This window comes from Aulonocara stuartgranti (assembly GCF_965226115.1).
Source record: "Aulonocara stuartgranti genome assembly, chromosome: 7".
Lineage (NCBI taxonomy): Eukaryota > Metazoa > Chordata > Actinopteri > Cichliformes > Cichlidae > Aulonocara > Aulonocara stuartgranti.
The window spans coordinates 50,629,174-50,650,923 of record NC_138945.1 but is presented as its reverse complement, the minus strand read 5'-3'; the positions used below and the strand labels follow the sequence as shown (position 1 = coordinate 50,650,923).

Genomic DNA, 21,750 nt, shown 5'->3' with positions numbered 1-21,750 from the left:
CATTCATATTCCTGCCTATTGAGGCAAAGCACAGTCACTAATAGCTCTTGGCCAGTGGACCAGCATGCACTGGAATCAATTATATAAGCTGCTTATTTTAAAGTACTACAGAGAATGTTGCAGAATTACAAACACTGAAGTCCTCAAGCAAACCTCAAGCTTACTTGTTATATTTGATTTATGCTTTATTGATGAGTTGTTTTTTTCTGATAGTGTTGGGTTTAAAAAAATATATAACAGAAATTATGCAGTTGAATTGTTGCTTCTGGGCACAGGGAACAAGTCATGTTAATATTACAGATGAAATTGTGTCTCAAGTGCCAAATTGATGTGGACTCTGTCTTTTCAGAGCTTTTCTCATATCCACAGGCTTGTTAGAGGGCAACAAAGAGCACTGCTTGTATTCGCTCCACTGCACACAGTGTCTGGGGGTTCTTTGATACAGACACAAGCCACATGTCTGTCAGATTTTATTGTGAATGTAAATGCTAGGGTTCCATTCTCTGACCAAGGAAGCTAAAATGTGATTGATATACTTTGTTTTTGGTCAGATTTATGTGTTTTTAAGCCATGAAATAAATTGTCCCTGTGTTTGCCTTGAACGTGTGAAATTTTGCTCTCACTTCCCGTTAAAATGCAGTTTTTCCTTCTGTCTGTCGCCAAGTGCTTTCTCAAAGGAGGTCATTTGATTGTTTTCTCGGTATAATTGTTGGGTCTGTACCTTGTAATATAAAGCGCCTTGAGGCAACTATTGTGATTGATTGATTTGGCACAATATAAACAAACTTGAACTGAATTGTATTTGTATTATAGCTTTTTCAGTGTTGCTAAATGTAAGAGGGATTTTAGTCCCAATAATATTGATCCAGTGAAGTAAAAAAAATCAAAACAACAACAAATAAACAAGATATATGGATATATATCCCGTGTTCATTCCAAGTGACAGGCCCATGCTTAGACTGTGGCACACAAGGGCTTCCTACCCATCTGATTTAATGAAAACAACTGAAGGCAAAATGTTTGCCCAGGGCAGTCAGACCAATCAAATACTATTGAAGAGTGAAAAGGTAGCATTTCATTTCCTTCCGAAGGTTTCTTCGAGTGTGTGGCTTTGTGTATTATTGTGCGTGTATGAGTCAAACTGTGTTTGACATACTAGGTCTGTGGGCATAGACATTCATTATATTATGATCCCCGGATGACATATAATTTTGAATTTTTTACTTGGGAAGGATTCTGGAGAGTCATCAAAACACGTGATTAAAAAAACAACAACAAAAAGACCCCAACTTTAATACTGAGGGAGGGGATAGATGTATTTTACTGATGTGACTTCACTGTTTTTTGGTCATTAGCAGTATCAGCTGGAATATCAGTAAGTATTTGAGCAGACAATGTAAAATCTGAAAAACAAACCGTGAATTATGCTGTCTTTTATGTGACACATGTCGTTTGATGAGCATGCTAAGGTTTGTTCCAATAAAATGTATTCCTGCCGAACTCCTGCATGCAGTAATTATCAAGTGTATATTGTATTACTTTTGTGCAAATATACATCCTCAGCTAGTCGCTCGCGTAGACACATGGAACAGTAGCAACAAATCTTAATTTCAGTCTTTCTAAGACCTCTCCAAGTTGAAACCGGACTCTTTTCTTTCCTCTATGTCATTTCATTCATTTTACTGAGTGTGTTCTTGAATATAGACTACAGCTTTGGCATGGTGTCCCAGACTGTCAGATTTGGGAAAACTGATCCTGCCTCCCTGCACTGTTTAAGAACCCTGGCCTGATCAGGAAAACACCCGTGACAGTTTGGCTAGTGGCCTTGCAAAGAAGTGAAACCTATTTAAAATAGCAACATTGCAAATTAATGTTTGAAGGTTTTAACATGAGAAAAAAACACTCTCCCCGCTTTAAGCTTCAGTTCAAACTTCATACAATCTCAGCAAGTGTGGTGTTGGGCACTGTGGAGAGGAACCAGCTGTTGAAAAAAAAACCCTGCTGCCTTCTATCAAGAGGGCATGGTGCAGCATTTCAGCTTCCAGGAAGAAGTGGGCCTGGGATTCATGCGGACCCAGCCTAGCAGATCTATGATTGCACACATATGCACACAAATGAGCTTGTAATTAACTGATATATCAGTAAGCATGGTGAGGAATTAATCAAACACACCCTGTTTCCCTACCTGCAGCTGTGCCTGAACAGGAGAGACGAATAGGTCAAATCCATTCAAAAGGATAGGTGGAATGACGGGGTTGGTCTAACCTTTGACCTCACAGTTCCATGTATGAGTTGACATTTTATATGCACTTCAGTTACTCCCAGCATGCTTCTACAAATCTCCATCACTGTATTCACAAAGTGAGGCTGAGCTTGGCTAATTGAAGGAAGTGTTAAAATTAAGAGGAACAGAGAGTCAGAGGGAGACGTCTGATGGAGATTGAAAGGGGGGACTTTGCGAGTACAATATAGCCATTTCCCCCCTCTTGCCTGGGGCCCAGCGTAGATGTGGTGGACCCAGCCCCAGACGCCACTCCGTGGTTTGGCACACTGTGCGTTTCAGCCTTCTCACTGTTTCCAGCTGAACCAGCTCCCATGCAAACACATGGGCAACCGGTGGGTTTTCTTATTTAGTTGTCGGTCAAGAGTACTTAATAATATTCAAAAAGACAGTGCGACATATCATACCACGCTTGCCAAAATATGATCTGCTTTTTTTTTTCTTTTCTTTTTCCCCTCCCTCCCTTCCCAACAATTTTCCCCTCTGCAGTTTGGGAAGAGAGCACGGAGATGAAAAGGAACAGATACACAATGCTCCAATCTAGACAAAGTTTGGCTGGCACTTATTAAAGTAATAGAGCAGACTGAGAAAAATGGCAAGCACAGAGCAAAGACAGTGACTGCCTTTCAAGAGGCTGCAAATGGAAATATTTCGAATACAATGGCCCTGAAATCCAGCACAAAGCGGAGGCAGTGATGTGGCGTATGACTTACGCAGATTGATATGTCCTCGTTGACCTAAATGCTGTCATCCCTGCCTCCTCTTTTTGAAGTTAAATAAACAGTGTGTCACAAGATCTTCCACATGCCACCCAAGTGCTTCAGTGTGTGAGAGATTCTCTGTGTGTGTCCGCAGTGCTTGTGTCTAACGGTTTAATTTGTGGCTCCGTACGCAGATTTACTGCATGGATGCAGAGGGACGAGGAGTGTGTGTTAGTGCGCACGGGAATGTGTTCGCCGGTTTGGATGCGTGTGACACGTCTGTGATGACAATGGCGAGTGACAAACAATGCTGACGCACACTGTCCTGGGTCTTGAGCCTTGCTTCAATAAAAAAACAAAAAAAAAAACAAAACGAGTCAGTCCTTTGAACATTTTAATTAAACTAAACAGGACCATCTCCACCCAGGCCTATGAGTTATGTATATTTTGAAGACAAACAAGACCATCTTTTACAGGGCAGACATCAAAAACATGTCTTTTTTATGTCACCCTGGGCCTGCATGTTGACTTTCATTATTTCTAAATTCCATCTGGAATTTTGATGGGCATGTTTTGAAGGAAAAGGCCTTGAAACCACAATGCAGGGATGTCTTGAAACAAAGGTCTCTGCGGTTTTGTCTGTTTCTCGTGGCGAACAACAGCCCGACAGTCTCTGTGCTCAGATAGCTCATGTCTGTAATTTTAGTTTATGGCATCATTATTACAACACGTTAGCTATTTTTCATGTACTTTCTTTGGAAATATACTGAACTGATGGTTTATGCGTTCTTTAGAGAAACATACCAGGGACAATAAAATTTAAAGAGTAAAGAGAAAAAGGGTTCCTTGAAATGTGACTAGCTAAAGTAAGTAAGTAAATAAATCACTCTGATCAAATATGATCAGTTGTGCCTGAAAGTGAACTAAGGTAAATTCTAAGACTGGAGTGGCCTCGTCAGATTATCAGTTTTATTACATTTTCTCCAGTAACCAAAAACAAGCAGGACATGTAAAGTGGCATATCTATCTATCTATCTATCTATCTATCTATCTATCTATCTATCTATCTATCTATCTATCTATCTATCTATCTATCTGTCTGTGTGTGTGTGTGTGTGTGTGTGTGTGTGTGTGTGTGTGTGTGTGTGTGTGTGTGTATGTGTGTGTCCTTTTGCCACCAGAGGGAGTCCCAAAGGATTTAACTCCATAGTCTGAATATCTGCTCAAAATTCACATCACCCTGGCTCATAGGCAAGAAATGCGAATATTGAGGTTTTGTTTATGTTTTTTTGTTCATGCACTTCACTGTTAATCAAAATCACTGACAGAATCCTACTGAACCAGTTCATTATTATTAATTATTAGTCATGCAGTGGTATTTTTTTTCACTCAAACAGCTGGAAAGCCATTCCTCCTCTGCTTCATTTTATGGGGCTTACTGTTGTGGTGTAGCCCATCACTTGTGGGGCAATGCCTAATGTTGCAAGCGCCTAGCCGGGGCTACAGGCCTATAAAAGGCCATTTCACTTCGTTCCTTTTAGTTTTCCATACAACAACTGCACGTGTTGAGCTCAGCACTGAAGCCCGTCCCATCCTCTGCATATCCATGCTGCAGGAGGAGGAGGAGGCAAGGAGCCCTTTTGTTACCTGTATTAGACTACCTGGCGGTTGCAAGTTAGTAACGTGGTCTGTGTTTAAGATGTCTTCAAAATATAGAAGCAGCGATGTTCCAAAGCTTTAAACACCACGAAATCCGCGTTTTTTTCCTTTTCTTTTAGGACACTGCAGTATGCGCAACTATTCCCCCCTCCCTCGCTCTCTTTCTACCTGCAAGGCACAGCAAGTAGGAATTGTTAATTAGGTTTTACCGTCAAAGTAAGGACGAATAGGAGGCACTTCCTCCAAGAACTCATTCACCTTTCAAGTCCGAACCTCTCTCGAGTTTCATTTTGGAGTTCTTAGCCACCTTTCAGGTCGTCATCAGCATCTCACCTGTACTCGCGGACCATGGATTTCGCACGGTCGATTATTTCCAAGGAGCTTATGCTAGATGTCGCGGGAAACAGACGGTACACGTGCATCTGGAAGGGCTAAGAAACCTGCCAATGTGAACGGAAAGCGTGGCCACTTTATGTTATAGTGCATGGCCTCCGGACAAAGTGGCAACGATCATGCACGAAACCCTCCGAAGACGGAGTCTCTACGTGTTCCTGTGTTTTGGCATCATATACCTCAGACTTGGGTGAGTTTTTTGTCGTTGTTACTTATCGAGACACTGTAGCCCGCGAGCCTCGGTGTGAAATTCGTTGCGACAGTCAGGCACGCTTCAGAGGGGAAAAGCATTGTAGAGGAAAGATTCGACTGCCCTCTGACCTTAGAGTGAAGCATGAGGATGAAAAAGTAAAACCAGGTGTGTTTAAACATGTAAGAATCATTGCATCATCAAAGTGCACAGCTATAGCTTGGAGAGGGGTGTTATGCGTAAAAAAATTGCAGGTCTGTTCTTGTACCAACGGACAGTACGATCGATCGGCGTTTACCACAGAAGCTTATTTAATTCACCTCCTGGTACTCCTGCTTTGTTGCAGAGGATCATTTGAGCCGCTGTCTCTGCCTCGGATTCAGCTCGGCCCTGCATACCTTCATTAATAGCGGCAGACTGAGTTGTAGTTCCACATTCCATTGCCCAGACGGAGTTTTTACCTGTTTTGCAATACCTCACCTTGATACATAAACACAGAAGGACGTCCATGCCTTCCTTCTCTGCTGCCTCTCGGGCATGATCGTGTTAGGATCTCCAGGAAGATAAGCAGAAGTTCGGGGGGTTTTTTGCGCATTTTTAACATCATACTGTTAATAAAACATTAATTATTAGTGAAATGCTCAGTGAGTCGAAGAGTACATGTTCTAACCCATCTGAATCTAATACACTGAAACCAATATAAATTAGCTGCTATAGCCATAATAAGGCCCAGGGGTCCTGTGCAGCCCTGCCTACCGGGAACGTTGCGCTGCAGAGGAGACAGATCCAACCGAATCAGAGCAAAAGCAGGACCTACGTTATAAAAAGTAGACTTTATAACAGGTTCTGTTGTTTTTAAGCCACTCTGCATTTGCTTAGTGGGTTAATTCTAAGCAATTGCCCAAGAAATAAATAAAAGTTAATAATTAAAAATGAAAGCTGGTACCAGTCACACACGACCACACCACATAATAGTATAGAACATGTATTTATGACTCTTTTATTCTAATAGTAAGACTGTTTATGTTTGTCATATACATCAAGTTCAGGAGTGCTTCTAACTTTGTTGTATGCTTGTGCTTATAATGGCAGTTAAGTAGATCTGATCTTATCCTGTCTCACATTTTCAGCTGTAAAATGGAACGATTGGGCCCCTGCAGCTTGATGTTAATGCTCCGACTGCGCAAATCTCGGAGATTCGCGCGGTCGAAACGAATCAAATAGACAGAACCTCGTGAACTGACTTCAGATTTCACACGGGGTTCATGTCACATGACAGTAGCTCCTTTATGGGGTCTCTTGTCTTATTGTTTACTAATCCTGAGCAGTTAGCTCATTCCTTCCATCCTTTTACTCCGGCTAAGTCTTTCATGGTACCCTCTTTGTGTACAATAACTGGAGCCTGCAGGTGTTGAGTGAAAGTCACGATGTTGAGAAGATAAAAAAAGCTTCCACTCACCAAACCATGTCAGAAAAAAAATAAAAAAGAAAAAAAGAAAAGAAAAATTCAGTTTATGGCAACAATAGTGCAGTTTTTAAGCCTTTACTTCCATCAATCCTGCACCCTGAGCATAGAAAACCCTGCCTCAGAGCAGGGTCTCAAAATAGGATGACAGCCAACAGAGCGCAGCAGACAGGTAGGCAGAGCAGAAATATTATAGACGCCTATAGAAATGTTATAGTGTTGCCGCAGGATAGAATAAGGTCACTGAACCCCTGTTTGGCTTCTGGGAATTATGCTTTATGTTTCCATGGAAATGTCACAGCAGACAAAGACATTTCTTTACAGCAGCATGGAAAAATAGCTAGAATCATATCTGCCATTCACAGACAGACAGACAGACAGATAGATAGATAGATAGAGTCACTTCGTTAACGTGATGCCAACTTGTTGATTCAAAATGACACATCCTGCCAAGACGTGCGCTGATTTCTTACACATGGAGCCTCGCTGATGGTGTGAGGCTGAAGCAGCCAGCCTCTGTGTTTGTTTATTTTTGGCTGGATGGTGGGGTTGGGGGTGGAGGTTGCGGGGCTGTGTGGCTGTGTCGGTAGGTGGGGAGGGGGTGATAATGATGAATGAAACCTTTAGCGCTGTCCAACGGGAATCAGATGAGTGTCACCCTATTGTCCCACTGTGGCAAAGTGGGCGGATAGCAGTGTCTCTCCCTGCCCAATGGCAGGCACGACTCTCATGAGAGCGGAGAGAGGCACTTTTCTGCCATGCAAAATCCCTAAAACCATCATCATTCCGGCTCGGGAACCCACAGTACTGTGTAACAGCCTCCGCTGCTGAGAGATGACAGAGCCAATCTCGGCGCACACACGGCCCTGGGAGCTTGGAGCTGCGTAGAGTCGCTGCGCAAACACAAGGCGACGCAGAGCGAGTTTTATTTTTTTATTTTTGTGCGGAAAAGGGGATTTAAAGCCCGGGATTAAAGAAGGTTTTTTTTTATCCCTCCTCCTCTCATCGTAGTCCGTCTCGTCTCACTCAAACCGAGCGTGGCCGTTTTGCTCAATGTCATCATGATCCTCTTCTCGTCGCGCAGTGTACTGCTGTCAGTCTACTACCCGCAGATTTTCCTGATCCTGACGAGTGGCAGCTACCTGTAAGTTCGAGCCAATTAACGAGTCCTTCACTCCACAGGGTGCGCGCTCTCATCCTCAGCAACACAAAGATGCACGGGTTAGGCTTTCCTCCTCTCACAACCCTCAGTCTTCTCAATAGGGGATATATTTTCTTCGCCCCAATATTCAAAAGCCGATAAAAGTGGATTATTTCGCTCATCCCTCATCCTCAGGTCAGAGTTATTTACACCGTGATATCAAACTGTATCGAACACGGACCGGGTCTAACAGAAGTGCAGCTCAGGCGGCATATTTGATTGTTCAACTGAACTAATGTTATCCAAACTAAAAAAAAAAGAAGAAAAAAGATAATACTCATCAGTAGAAACACCCGGGTCCACGTGGGAAAGCAGTAATTTGGCGTAAAGCTCAACGCTCTAATGTGCCATCCCCTCAGCGAGCATGTCTGCGGAGTAAGTAGGGCTCGTTTGGGTCAGGCTGTTGGATTTAAAACATTTTACAAAATCGAGGAAAAATAATACTGTAGGAACTGCAACATTGGTCCATTTTGGCCACTGAGTGGCAGAGATGTTCAAGACAATTAGATGCGGAGATTCTGTTTTCTTCCCCTTGTGAGAAAAACTTCGCGCAACGTGGGTCATTTTTACGCATGGAAGCACCTTTAACCTGCCAGAGCGAGCGAAAGACTACCACGCATTACCTCACCTCTCCCCGATTTCAAATATTTTGATGTTACCGTTTGAGCCCACATCTTAAACTATCCCCTATGCAACACGTACGTGATTGGCACCGCAATGCGCTGAGCTCTGGATTAAAAGTATTTCGCAGAACGGCGGCTTTCTTAAAGTTTCCAAAATAATTACATGGTCCTTTGCTCCATCCTTTGCTGCCCGGAGACCCCAAACCTGATGCTGGAATAGATGTGTTTTTTTTTTTCCTTGGGGGGGTTCAGACAAAAGTAGGCTACGCTGCTAAGTATATGGCTTGCACATCAAAGTTACATACCATTATTTGTTTGGATTATTTAACTATGTTTTCAGCGGTGTATTAACCGCAGGATAGGCCACGTGGAGAACATTTAAACATAGATTCAAAATAATACAATACCCCTTCATCAAAACTATACAGGAAATGTTTTGGCATGTAAAACTGTAAAAACAAGTTTTTTGTGGGCAGTAAATACACCCCGAGCCAAAGTATATATCCATATAGTCCTTTGGAGTCACTGCACACCTCGCCTGTGGAAACAGTCTGAAAACTGTGGGCGTGTAAGGGATTTTGTTTTAAGTAAAACCACTCTAAAATGCTAAAATTTATAAATGCTGCTAGATTTGCTGTTAATGTGTCTGTGTGTGTGTGGTGGGGGGAATAAGGAGAGTATTTATTCACTTGACTTGAGTAAGTTGTGCCTCGGGCATTTTTGCGAGGGCCTTCCTCTTGTAGAAAACACGCCTGGGAACGTAACAGCCTGTCAGTTAGGTTCAAAGTGTTCAATGTGATGAAGCAGGTGGCTGTAAGCAAACTGCATGCCATGACGCAGATGATAGTTCCTCTTAAGGCCACCACACTGCACTGTGATGGAATCTTTAAGCTCCTCACCACAGTTAAGATTTAAGCTCTTCCACAGTAATGACTTCACACTGACCTAAAGTAGTGTTTCATTTACATTTCCTGGTGACTGTTTTAGTCTTGAAGTTTTTGGGATCAATGTAACATGGAAATGATCATGTTTTATCAGCGCTAAGGTTAAATTATTAATGAAAAATCAGCTTTACCAGCTTAAAAATCAGAATAGAAAGAGCAATTAACGGTGGACTCTAAATGTTTTAGGTTTCTGTACGGTTTGTGGTAACATGATCAGACTTTCCACCTGCTGCTTTAAAATTAAAACCCACCTTTCCTCTCATCTCTCTGCAGCATCACTGCTAAACCACAATCCAGTGACGCTGCCATTAGTCGATTAAACAGCACACAGTTTGCATGAAAAGACACAACTTTTGCATCGACTCTCATCCTGTAAACCTGAGGAAGCTATACAGGCCGGGGCTTTGAAATGCATCAGCTTACTTTTAAGTTCATGTTGACAGTCTATCTTATTGGAGATCTGTGTGGCTGTGGGTGAGCTGTCCCCCAAGCTGCTGGCACACACAGAGCATACACTAAGCAAACAGATTCGCATTTGTGCACTTTGATGATGCGGGGATTTAAAAGCTTAGCCCTGGAATTCTCTGTTTGGTGTTGTCTGTTGGTCGGGTTTGCCCATGGTAGACTGTGATTGTGCAAATTAGCATGTGAAGGACATGAGAAAGAGCTAACAAAGGAGGCTGAAAAGAGGTTTCTTTGACAGAGCTAAAAATTATCACGCTTGTGTTGGATTTTTATCGCAAACTGACCTTATTCATCTCTAATGTTCATTATGGAAGGAAGCAAATTTCTCTAGTTGCACATTAAACTTAATGAGCCCACCTTTCACTTTTGGACAAACTGGATGTCGTCGTTGCCATGAACTACCGTGTATGCAGCGGAGGGTCAAAGAGGGTCAGAGAAGTTCGAGCTACTTTACAGCTGAGAAAGCAAAGCAGGATTGAAAGAAGCAGCAGGCTGTAGTGTTCGCTGCGAATGCAGAAGGCACCTGATGAATGTCCTTTTTTCTTTCTAACAGGGGATTTTTAAAAAAAATTTATATGATTATTTTTTAGAAGTTAAATACCTGTTAGATAAGTTTGCATCTAGTGTAGTGATGCACACGTTTCGCAGACCAAATTTAATTCTTCTTCTTTTTTTTCTTCTTCTGTCTAATAAACATCGGGCTTCTATTCTATATGAAAACGTGTATCCTAACATGTTGACATTGATTGATTTATGGCGAGTTCAAGTGAAGCGTTTCTAAAATCAACAAGCATACCCATTTTGCGTGTCCCTTTTCAATGTTATACTCCACCAAGACAATGTGTGTAGCCCTGTGTTTGGTAACAGATACTCGCCCCACTGCAGTTAGGATTTATTCTAAAGTTTGTCTTTGAAATTGAGATTTATGTTGTTCTTCCATTGCGTAGGAACTTAAACAACAATCAGAAAAGAGAACACAGTCGTCCGAGAGGTTTTTAGCTATCCCGACTCAAATCCACGCTCTAAGTCAGGGCTTCTCAGAACGAGAGTGTGCTCCGAGCTCTAAAATCGACATCTCCTAGAGCTCTGTTTCTCCCAGTCTCTCCCTCTCTCTTCGTCTCCTTCATCCATTCTTCCATTTCACCCCTTATATATGTTGCCATTTCTTTTCGCTGACACACAGCTCGCCTGTGTTAGTTTGCCCCGTTTGTGGTCAATACTTCGGAGGTCGACGTCATACTTCAAAGGCGGTGTTTGCCTCCGCGCTCATTTATGGCTCCCTGTCCCTGACATGTTTGAAAAGTATGTATCTACATGGTTTCAAGGGCTATAAACAGAATCTTGGAGAAAGTCTGTGTTTTTCTTTTTCTTCTTCTTCTTCTTCTTTTTTTTTGTAATCTGTTTTGGTGTTCCCAGTGGCCATAAAGCCATCTTGAAAATATGCCGTTGTACCTATCAAATATGCTGTTGTGTGTTTGAGGTGAACCAATAAGGACATGTCCTGGGTCATACAAGACCGACCACTTTAGGATTGGAGAAAACCAGTGCTGAAAACCTTACATGTGTTCAATGCAAAGCCTCTCATGAAATTTATGGGCAATTTACACCCCAAGTATTCTTCAAACGCATACTGTAATTACACAAATCATACAAATCGTACTTTATATGAGATTTGGTTAAAAAAGCGATTTCTGCAACTGTGCCATCAGGCACTGAGGAGGTCTGCACAGTGGGTATACAAGTCTGGAAGCCATTCACACCAGTATGTTACCTAACAATTGACACAAAAATCCAAACAAATTACTTAAACTCACGTCTTCCAAACCACTGGGGAATGCTGTTGTGAACAGCCAAATAAGCATCTTCTTGTCTCTCTCTGGGCTGTTTTTAACATTTTTTATTTTTATTTTTTATATTTCTTATGTTGGATTAAGCTCTCAGGTTTTTCATTTACCTTTAATCCATTAAATAGTAATACTCTCGTGCAGTACAGCTTTCACTTTACTATGGAATGTGCATCAATCACGGGCTGAATTGAATCCTGTTCTGGAGAGTCTCGTGAAAGTGAGTAAATCTCACCGTCCTCTGGAGGCTCTAACTGAGTTTGTTTGTGTGTGTGTGTGTGTGTGTGTGCGACAACGCATGCATGCATCCATGCCTCTGCGTATGAATGCATGTCTGCGTGTGTGGCGGTGTGTTTTTCTTACTTCGGCAGGGCCCTGTCCTCAGTGGTGGCTCTGGGTGCCAACATCATCTGCAACAAGATCCCAGGGCTGGCACCTCGCCAGCGGGCCATCTGCCAGAGCCGCCCGGACGCCATAATTGTTGTGGGCGAAGGGGCCCAGATGGGCATCAATGAGTGTCAATACCAGTTCCGATATGGACGCTGGAACTGTTCGGCGCTGGGAGAAAGAACAGTCTTCGGTCAGGAGCTGCGAGTAGGTTAGTCTGCGTTCTTTCACAAATTGAAGCGGGATAGTGTGTTCCTGTATCCATATCTGTGTGCTCTGTATGGCTGTGCATGCGATAGACTTACACAGGCTTTGCTTATGGCGCTGCAAGGAACTTTTGCCACTGATCACGTCTTTAATGAGCAAATTGAATCAGTGTAAGACCTTTGGATTGGGGTTAGGTTTTTGTTTGCTAAAGTTAGGTTCAGTGTTACGGTCTGCTACCCTACAGGACTCTGGTGGAAAAAATCATAATAACCGTATTCTATGCAGAAGAGATTAAATAAAAGTCTTAGACATCCCACTAATGTACACCAGTTAGAAAGAAAAGCTAAAACAGCCAAAATCTTATAATCGGATTTTGATACACAAAGATACTTAACAATACAGCTTAAATGATATTTTACATTAGTGGCACACTTTCCCAAATAAATTTATAGACATAGTACTTCACTACAAAAATGCACTCACTCATAATAACTATGGATTTGGTATTACGTTGGTTTGAATATAACTTAAAGGTGAGCGATACACCGTCTTAATAAGACAGAGGAACAAACCATTTGAGGCACTGTTGTACACTACTATGGATTTGTGACTTTCCAGTCAACTTAACAATGAAAGTATGATACAAAACGGGAACTACAGCTTTGAGGCTTTGTGTAGCCTCAAAGTTGTGCGATGCTGAGCAGATGGTAGTAAATTTCTTTCTCTGCCTGCAATCGCAACTATTAATTTGGTAATGGCAATGTAGCTGACAACAATAATACCAGTAATTTTCTTATTAAACAAGAAGTTACATAATGCATCTTTATTGTCCCAGTTTTATGAAACAGTGCCACGAGAGCATCAAAAATGTGGTACCAGGCCCTGACCCTCTGAACCCCATGAAATATGGCTCGTAACAAGCCAAACCCAAGCTGCACACATCACACAGTCAGTTCAAACTCAAACCAGTAATGCGCAGTCTCTTTTGATTTTCTATTGTATAACCATTCATGTTGCTCAAGAGGATCTCGCATACCGCTGATTCCACCCCATCTTTTGCTGCTCCTCATTCTCAGCTGAAAAAATGCTGTTTCTCTAGTGTTCCCTGCAGCTGATTCGCTGATGTAGTTTGTGCAGTGTGGGGTGTTGGTTAGCAGCATGCCTGCCATAGCTGGCTGTGTCCAAAATTGTGGAAAAGCTACCGAAAAGAAGTGCGGCTCTGATGGGGAAAGCGTATGGATGGAAAACGAGACGGCGAATGAAGAGACAGCTAATCGTGTTATTGCAGAGAACTCATGTCAAACCGAAATAGATGGACACATCTGTTGTTAATTGGGCTAAATTGGTTGTGTCCATGCCTGGCTGGTTCACTTGAGTGTTCTCATATAGGCAGAAAAAGCCCCAAAAGAGGGCAAACGTTTACATTTTAAAATGCTTTTGCTTGAGGGACTTCTCAAACTTCTGCAAATCTCTTTTGCGCTGCTTTTGTTTTACAGGGACTTTTATATATTTCCTTTCATTTAGATGCTTTGTTGCTATTACGTTGCGGTTGGGCTGCACATTTAATCCAGTGGCTCTGTTCACAATCCCTCCTCTTAAGCAGCAGCTGAATTAGCTCCAGCTCCTTTTAGCAAAAGCATTTTTTTTCTTTGTTGTGAATGTGGCGCTTTCTTTGGTAATGAAGCTCATGTTGTTTTCCTCAACAACATCCCCTTTTCGCTTTCTTTTGTTCTTGTCTTTTATGGCCTTTTGAAGCACTCGGAGATTTATACATGGCATTCGGCAGTGGTTCTTTGGACGCATCTCATGTGTATTTCTGTGTGACGGCTATTAATGTTTTCATGCATTATGCTGCTCACCCAAAGTAAATTTTACTATTAAAACATATATTCAACCCAATAGGGGGTCTTCTCTGGTTTATTATATGTTATATTATATATTTAGCAATGGCGCCATTTGAATTTGGTGTTAACTTGTTTGGTTTCCATAGTAGATCTGCACAAATAAATGCTCCGTGCGCCCGCACTGAGCACATCACTGTTGGTCGTCCAGTTATAGTCATAGACCGATGACTGCTGGGCCTGTCATGATTGTTCTATAATGATGGGACTTGGTGGCCTTCTCAATAAAGTATCCCTACAATGACGTCTTCCTCTAGACCAACATGGAACTTGATTTAAGTTAGGATTCCCAAGGCAGATTTGGGGTTTTTCAATGAATAAATAAAATAACCAGCCAACAGGGGCTTATTTTTCAACTTATTTTCCCTCATTTATGTTAGAAAATAAACCCCATAAAAATCCCCCACCTACCCACCCCATCTTCTATTGTCATATTTGAACCACACACAAAGTTAATGAGCAGTAAAACAGGCCGAACTGTGCAGATTTATGCGAACAGAGTGGCGCATCAAAAGAACACATGACAGTAGAGCTTCAGCTTGCTCGATTGCGTCACATTTGTAAACTGCAAGAGGACATATTATAAGGCACCCTGCGTGTCAGTACAGTGACACCAAATCCTCTCAGTCTGCATCTCTGCAAATGATGCAATGTCATGGTTTGTCTGGCTGGGCTCAAACGCAGGACTCAGGAATGAAAGTTCAGTGAGTATATTTACAGTGTTGGTGATAGTGCTATATACAAAGTCTTTGAAGTGCTTAGTTCAAAAGTCCAATATGTACAAAATCCAATGGATGGAAGGTTGCATGAATCCAAGTCCCCAATCTCCTCACTCTGCCAAGTAACAAACACTCTTTTGGAACTCCGCTGGGCTGTCCTAGGCACAGGAAAAGACGCATTAGAAAGCTTCAGCAAATAAACTGAAACAGAGAGGCAACATGAACACTACTGCAGTTAGACAACACCAAGGCAAAGACTGAAGGTCAGGTCCCAGCTTAAATAGCAAACAGCTGATTGCCAGATGATCCACTGGTGCTGATTGAGTCAGGTGTGTCCAGGAGAGGGCGGGGATCCCAGGAGGATCCCGCCCCTGTAAGGCAAGTAAACACACCCTCACACAGAGCAGCAAGGACACAACAGAGAGAGAGAGAGAGAGACGGTGGAGGCACACAGGAGGACTGGAGGACCATGACATGCGAACCCGGATAGTAATCGTTCCAAATCGATTCTTGTTCAGAGAAAACGCTGCACATTTCGAGGAGCTGATGCCTCAAAGAAAAGTCTGTGCAGGCTGCTAGTTTATCCCTTTGAAACTTTAGAAGGCGAAACTAGCTCAAAAGACTTAATAAGAAATTGTTTAACAGTTATTTCTTACTATCATTGATCCAAGTGTGAAAAAAAGAGTAAGTATATTCCATTGAATTGAACATTTCACATTGTACCTCCATTAAAAAAAAACATGGAAAATTTAGATGTAATCAGATTACTTAAAGTCAGCATTTGGACTGGGAAATGGTTGCAATCTGTGTGGAAAACATCTGGTCATCTCTCTATTGTAGCATCTAAACCACAACTTGTTGCTGCAAACTTATTGGCCAGTAGTTAGTCATGCGATGCTGACTGACCGCAACTGTGTAGCTTGAAGTCTGGCAATATGCTGTTTTTACTTCTGATCATGACCTTGTGAATCACCCAAATCTCTCCCTCCGGGTCTGTGTTTGCACCATAAAAGGTAGCATATGTTGCACCTTCGTTCATAGAAACATGCTGGCTATGTGAGGTGAGCCTATAACCCGTGTGCCAAACATTATCACAATAGAATTAGAGTCATACACAAAGAGTTTGAGAATTTGAATGGTGTTGTACATTAATGTTTGTGTGTCAGTGTTGAGCGGTAATGTATTTTAACCCCAGTTCGGTATCCCTGTCAGTAAAAATTTCTTGCTGTGTGTACATAAGGAGTAGGATAGCTCCTCTCTATTCATAGGTTTAACTCTCTGGACTGATTTAAGATGGTCTAGCAGGGAGATACAGCCTCGCCGAGTCTCCATTTCAAGTTGTGTTAAAAGTGCGGACTTCATACTATAACCTATTTGATGTTTAATGCATAGAAGTCCTGCACCACAAAAATAGATAGAACCCAACAAAATAACCATGCTTTTTGTTTTCTATGTTGTGGACACAGCTAACATAGAAGCCTTTTAGATACTTAAAGATGTGACGATGATACTGAGTAAGCTGTGAATCACATTTAGTGTTATATGTAAGATCATTTCAGTAGATATTTGGGATTCATGTATTTGCATTAGTTTGATATTGCATAGCACCGTTTGCTAGCAATGGTTGGCACTGCTCTTCCAAAGCGCGGGTTAGGGTTAGGGTATATGATGACTTAGACCTCAGAGTATTAATATAATAATATTTATGTTTTTAAACCTAAATCTAGCGACTGCTAGACAGAGGTGTGTGATTACTACGTTTTGAATAAATGAGATCAAGCACGCTGCTGGATTCGATCTAAGTGCTCTGTTTTAGTTTAGTAGCGTCCCACTAGGTCATCGTAGGAAACCACCGACACCGCAGCTACTCTCCTGTCTCTCTCACACACACACATGCACACACAGGGGAGAAGCGGGTGACTGTATTTTTTCTCAACACCTGAATTTCAAGCTGCCAGCAGCCTGCATGCAACCTTCGCGATTGTGATCTTTTCCAGTGACTATTGCCCTTGATTGAAGATGTAACCATGTTTTCTAACCGCGTCCGTATGTATTATGGAATTCTTTAGCATGGCATATGAAATCATGGAATACACCCCTCGGAGAAAATGTTCCGATCCCTGCTTCAAATCTGCAAATTCCAACATCATCATAATCAAATGTAGAGGGAAAAGCTGTTCGCGTTCTGCTCCTGTTTAGGTTCCTTGTTCAAATCCCCCCAAATTATGAACGCCAAACCTCCCACCCACCCCCGTGCTCAGTGATGCAGTCTTAGTTCTGGACTGAAGGGAGGAGATGTCGGCAGTTTTTCAAGAAGTAAAGATCAACCGACCGCAAGTCTTATGCATTCTCTCTCTGTACTGCCTTCTCTTGGAGGCAGTCTTTCTCTTCTGGAGCTGGTCCAAGATATTACATTCGCTTTCCAAGGGAGCACACATTAATAACTGGGCTATTGTGGATTTTTAGGACTTGAGATATCGTCATTTAGCAGAGATGGTTCAAAAATGGTCTATTTGATATTTACTTCACTTTTATTTCAAGTTTTCAAGGTTGGCTGCTGCCGGCATCTCTTTTGTTGCTGACACGAGACTCTACAGTAGATGCACTGAAACAAAAAACAAAAAAATGAACCCACATATCTCCTGCAGCTCTGCCGCTCAGCATTTCCACTGTTTTGCAAAAAGTGTGAGCTTGCTTATTACGCACCAACTGACAAATTGGAGTACAACGCCGTAAACTCAGCGTGGAGATTCGAAACCAGCAATTTGAGTGTGTCTCTGTTTCCTCTGCAAAAGCAGATTTAGCATTCTTCCCCGTGCCCCGCTAACAGCGTTGGCATGAGCCAGTGCCATCAGCCCTCAGAAATGTGGAATGAATTATCCCGTGCTAACAGAAATGGGTGTTATTGAGTGACTTGTTGCAGTCTATTAAGAACCAATAATAAAATTAGAAACACATCCATCAGCAGCTTAGGAGGAAAAAGAGGGGGTTTCAGGATAAGAATGGCAAATGTGGTCTGCCCTCCGCTCCGATCTGGCCTGCTTTCTGAATGAATCATTCTATTTTAAACACTCCTGTCAAGACTCGATCCCGTAGCCGTGATTTGTTGATTTCAATTTACTGTGCATATTTAAGTGCCGTGCTACAGATTTCACATAAAAGTTAAATCTCGTTGTTCTGTGCCACATAAATCAGCCTTAGCATGCATATTCTGCGTGAACTGGCTTTATTTTTCTATTGCATTTATGCTGCTCATCAGCCGTGATCAATGCAGCTTTTGGTTATTGATCTCCCTATCAAAGCATATTTGAACTTCTCCCCTTGTTTTTAATGACATGTTTTGACTTGGTAAAGCCTCATCCTGTGTGCAATCAGACATTCCTTTGGCTAACTACCTGTAATAGAGATGCCCTTCACTTAAACAAAAAAAGAAATGCCTATGAATACCTTACAGCTCTGTTCAAATTGCAATGCACTTGAAGTCAGTGATTAGAGCCTGAAAATGGACACCTTTCAACAGCTACACTCAGCATCAAAGGCCAACACTGGCCCCCTTGTCATAAAATGGCCTGCTCTGGTTACTCTTTGTTTGACTTTCCAACCAGTTTGTCACCATCCTGATCCACGCTTTTTCACATGAAAGAGGTTTCTTGTATTGTGCTGCTAGTGAATTATTGCAAAAGTTCAATCATTCTGCCTTTGGCTCATTGCACAAGAATGGATGGAGCACTTGAGCAGGTGAGCCGAGGAAACACGACAGTTTTTTATTGTTACGACAATTTAAATTTAAGCATACCTAGGTATAACTGTGCACAACTGCTACAGTGAACAGTGAAACAATCAGACCTTTTTAAGAAAAGATGTAAGCAAGTCTTTTTTCTTTCATGACCCCCCCCCCCTTTGCTTTTTCACTGTGCTCCTTTTATTATTTTTTTTCCCATTTTGTCTCCCTGTCTCTCTCTATTTTTTTTTTTGTCAGGTGCAGAGAAGTTGCCCCAAGCTGTGGGTTACAGGAAAAACAAAAAAGAGAGAAAGAGAAAAAAAGAAAAAAAGAAATGGGAGTAGTGTAGAGGTGTCAGGGAATTAAAGGTGTGTTCATGCCATCCTCCTTCTTTCTCTTTCACCTATTTCCTCTCACAGGATCAACATTGTGGTGAAGGTAGTGGTCAGTCCACCTGCTAGAACCTACAGGGCTGCAGGGACCAAACTAGCATCCAGTCACTAGAAAGGATGTTTAAGTCAGCAGGCTTATTGAAAACCATTTGTGTGGAAAGAACTCCCCGGACAGGCACATACTTGATCGGGAGCTGGAGATGGCAGGGCTACCTCTCGGAGGAGGGGAAAGGTCACTGCAGACACCAAGAGCCAGACATAACTGAGGGTTGGATAAGTAAGTGCAAAGAGGATGTGGTTGACAAAAGTTTGGGAATTTTGGCTTAGTGTTATATACACCATTCCCGTTTTTATAGAAAACCTGAATTCACAGAGAATGGAGTGTGCCAGAAGCAACAGATGAACCATTTTTGGTGTCTTTTCCCACTCCGAATACAATAATCAGAGAAAAACAAACTGTGTGGGACCATCTTTTCCACATTGTTGCTCATATATATATATATATATATATATATATATATATATATATATATATATATATATATATATATATATATATGTATAGATGTTAAAAATGACTTTGGTGTGATTTGAGAATCCCTGCGGTGTCCTTAAATTTCCTGAACACTCATAATTAATAATTATTATGCCAACATTTTATTTGCTGTTGTCAAGACTTGAAGTAGCCATTAATTTGCTTTCCCCCCCACACGTCTACAATTCATCCGACACACCGCACTACAAGCTCCTGGGCCGAGGACAACAGAATACTTGCAGATTATAAATTCTTTGGTGGAGCTCCTTCCTTTTCTCGGAATCAGCTGATGGTCGTTTTGTGGTGAAATCATATCTCCGCAGAATGGAGGCACAGCATCAGTCTAACCTAAGGGTAATAATGAATGGACGAAAAAATCTGTTTAAAATGACCACGCGGTTCGGTTATTGCTTTGTTTTGCTCATTCTGACAAAGCGAGAGCTAATACAAGCTGAAATATTCACTCTGGCCAGATGAAGATTTCCAGAAAAGTCCCCTTTAAATCACATGGCGATTGTGTCTCGAGAGCAGACAGTCAAGGACAGTATAAACAAAGCAAGGCAAAGGGAATCAGTCAGCATTGTAATTTCAGCCATCCACACTGTCAACCCCACAATTATTCAAAATTCAAAGAAGAAATAACATGGCATAACTGTGTAAACTTACATCTCATGTTTTCAAGGCTGTGATTGGCTGGGAGTGAAGCTTGGCAGAAAAAAAACACACAAGCTTACTCAGCTGGCAAGAAGGTGTCATGCCCAGGACTAGCTTAACAAAGGCAGTCAAAAAAGCCATTCTTCAAACTGTTTTTTCCTGCTCCTTTTTTTTTTTATCACCACAAGTGGATACTTTGACACTGGTGAACTCTCCCAAAATGCCATCAATCATCTCACTGCCACTGAGGATTTTTCCCCTTTGTGGGGATTACTTTTTGTTGGTTCTACGCCCTTCAGGCATACTGCAGCTCGACTACTTAATCATTCACCCAAATCTCGCTATCCCACAGAGATAAAGAAAAATAAATATTGTTATCATTAAAGGACGGAATATTAAAGCCGATAAAAGATCTGATGCACCACCAGTGCTGATCTGCCAGCAAAACAGCAGATCCACTCCCAGGCAGCCAAGCAGTTGGCACCGAGCGGATAACAGCGTGGAAATGACGCGTGCATTGTGTTATGGTGGAACGGTGGTGGATAAAAGGCCTATTTTTCAGCCCGTCATCATGTGGGTTGCGCTAATCCTCTCTGCCTTCCTCCATGTGAGCCCAGAGAAGCTGGAGCGGTCCGACGTGCGCGCGTGCGCATCCCGCGCGTAGGATCTTTCACTAACTTTATCAGATAGCAGGAGAGTCCGTTGCTTTGTTGTTCTGCAGCGTGTGGGCTGTGGTCATCATCGGCAGTAAAAGGTCATGTCTTACGCTTTTTCTTCCCAGCGTCTTGCCTCACATCCTCTGCCCACAGCATGTGTCTGTATCTAGGGTGTGGCTTGTCGTCCTACGCAACCAAACAGCACTATCATTGCCGGGTCCGCTTTTCTGCTTGTTCATTCATCAGCTCTGTCTCTGTCTCAGAGTGTGTGGGTGTGTCCGTTTGCTGGGGTCCCTCACCTTTTCCTCACCCCATTTCTCTCTCCCCCGCCCACCCACAGTCTGTCTGAGCTGTTCAGAGACCCGACCCTTGTGGCCCCCTGCACACGGGGCTCCCCGTAGCCTCGCGTTATCGGTGGGATCTGCGTCTGTCTGTGTCTGCCAGTGCAGCTAGACGCAGGAGGAAGCAGGATGCAAGAGGATCAACTGTAATCTCACTCTGTGCTTTGTTCCACACTATCCCAGGCCCATCACTGTATTCTCTACTTGCTGGCCCACCACTGGACATTTACATGTGCCAACAATCACATCGCTACTGGCCCACTTAGGTGAGAGTTCAGAGAGAGAGAAACAGCGAGAGGGAGAGAGTCTTAGTGGGTTTTTAAGGCAGAGACACCGGTTTGGAGGGAGAAGATGCTAAGAGACGTGGGGCTTTATTTTGACTGTGTGATGATGAGTATCACCAAATATGAAAATGTCAAGTCTGGAGGTTTCTTTTGTAATGAGAAGGAGAAACATGTCATCAGTGGCATA

The 21,750-nt window shown here is 42.4% G+C and overlaps 1 protein-coding gene and 1 long non-coding RNA gene across 4 annotated transcripts in view; one reads left to right on the top strand and one right to left on the bottom strand.

The window, feature by feature from the left end:
- Nucleotides 1-21,750, bottom strand: part of LOC309711934 — a 185,005-nt gene that overhangs the window by 68,944 nt on the left and 94,311 nt on the right. The gene's annotated exons all lie outside the window — the stretch shown is intronic.
- wnt7bb (wingless-type MMTV integration site family, member 7Bb) overlaps nucleotides 4,525-21,750 on the top strand; it is a 28,472-nt gene continuing 11,246 nt past the window's right edge. The window contains exons 1-2 of one of the 3 annotated variants that reach the window (XM_082542497.1): nucleotides 4,525-5,224; nucleotides 12,138-12,364. In XM_082542497.1, the coding sequence (XP_082398623.1) occupies nucleotides 5,154-5,224; nucleotides 12,138-12,364 (298 nt within the window). In that variant the 5' untranslated portion in view covers nucleotides 4,525-5,153. Of the gene's footprint in view, nucleotides 5,225-7,224; nucleotides 7,834-12,137; nucleotides 12,365-19,168; nucleotides 19,371-21,750 lie in introns of those variants that run through there. The other 2 variants (XM_082542496.1, XM_082542498.1) reach the window with 2 other exon arrangements.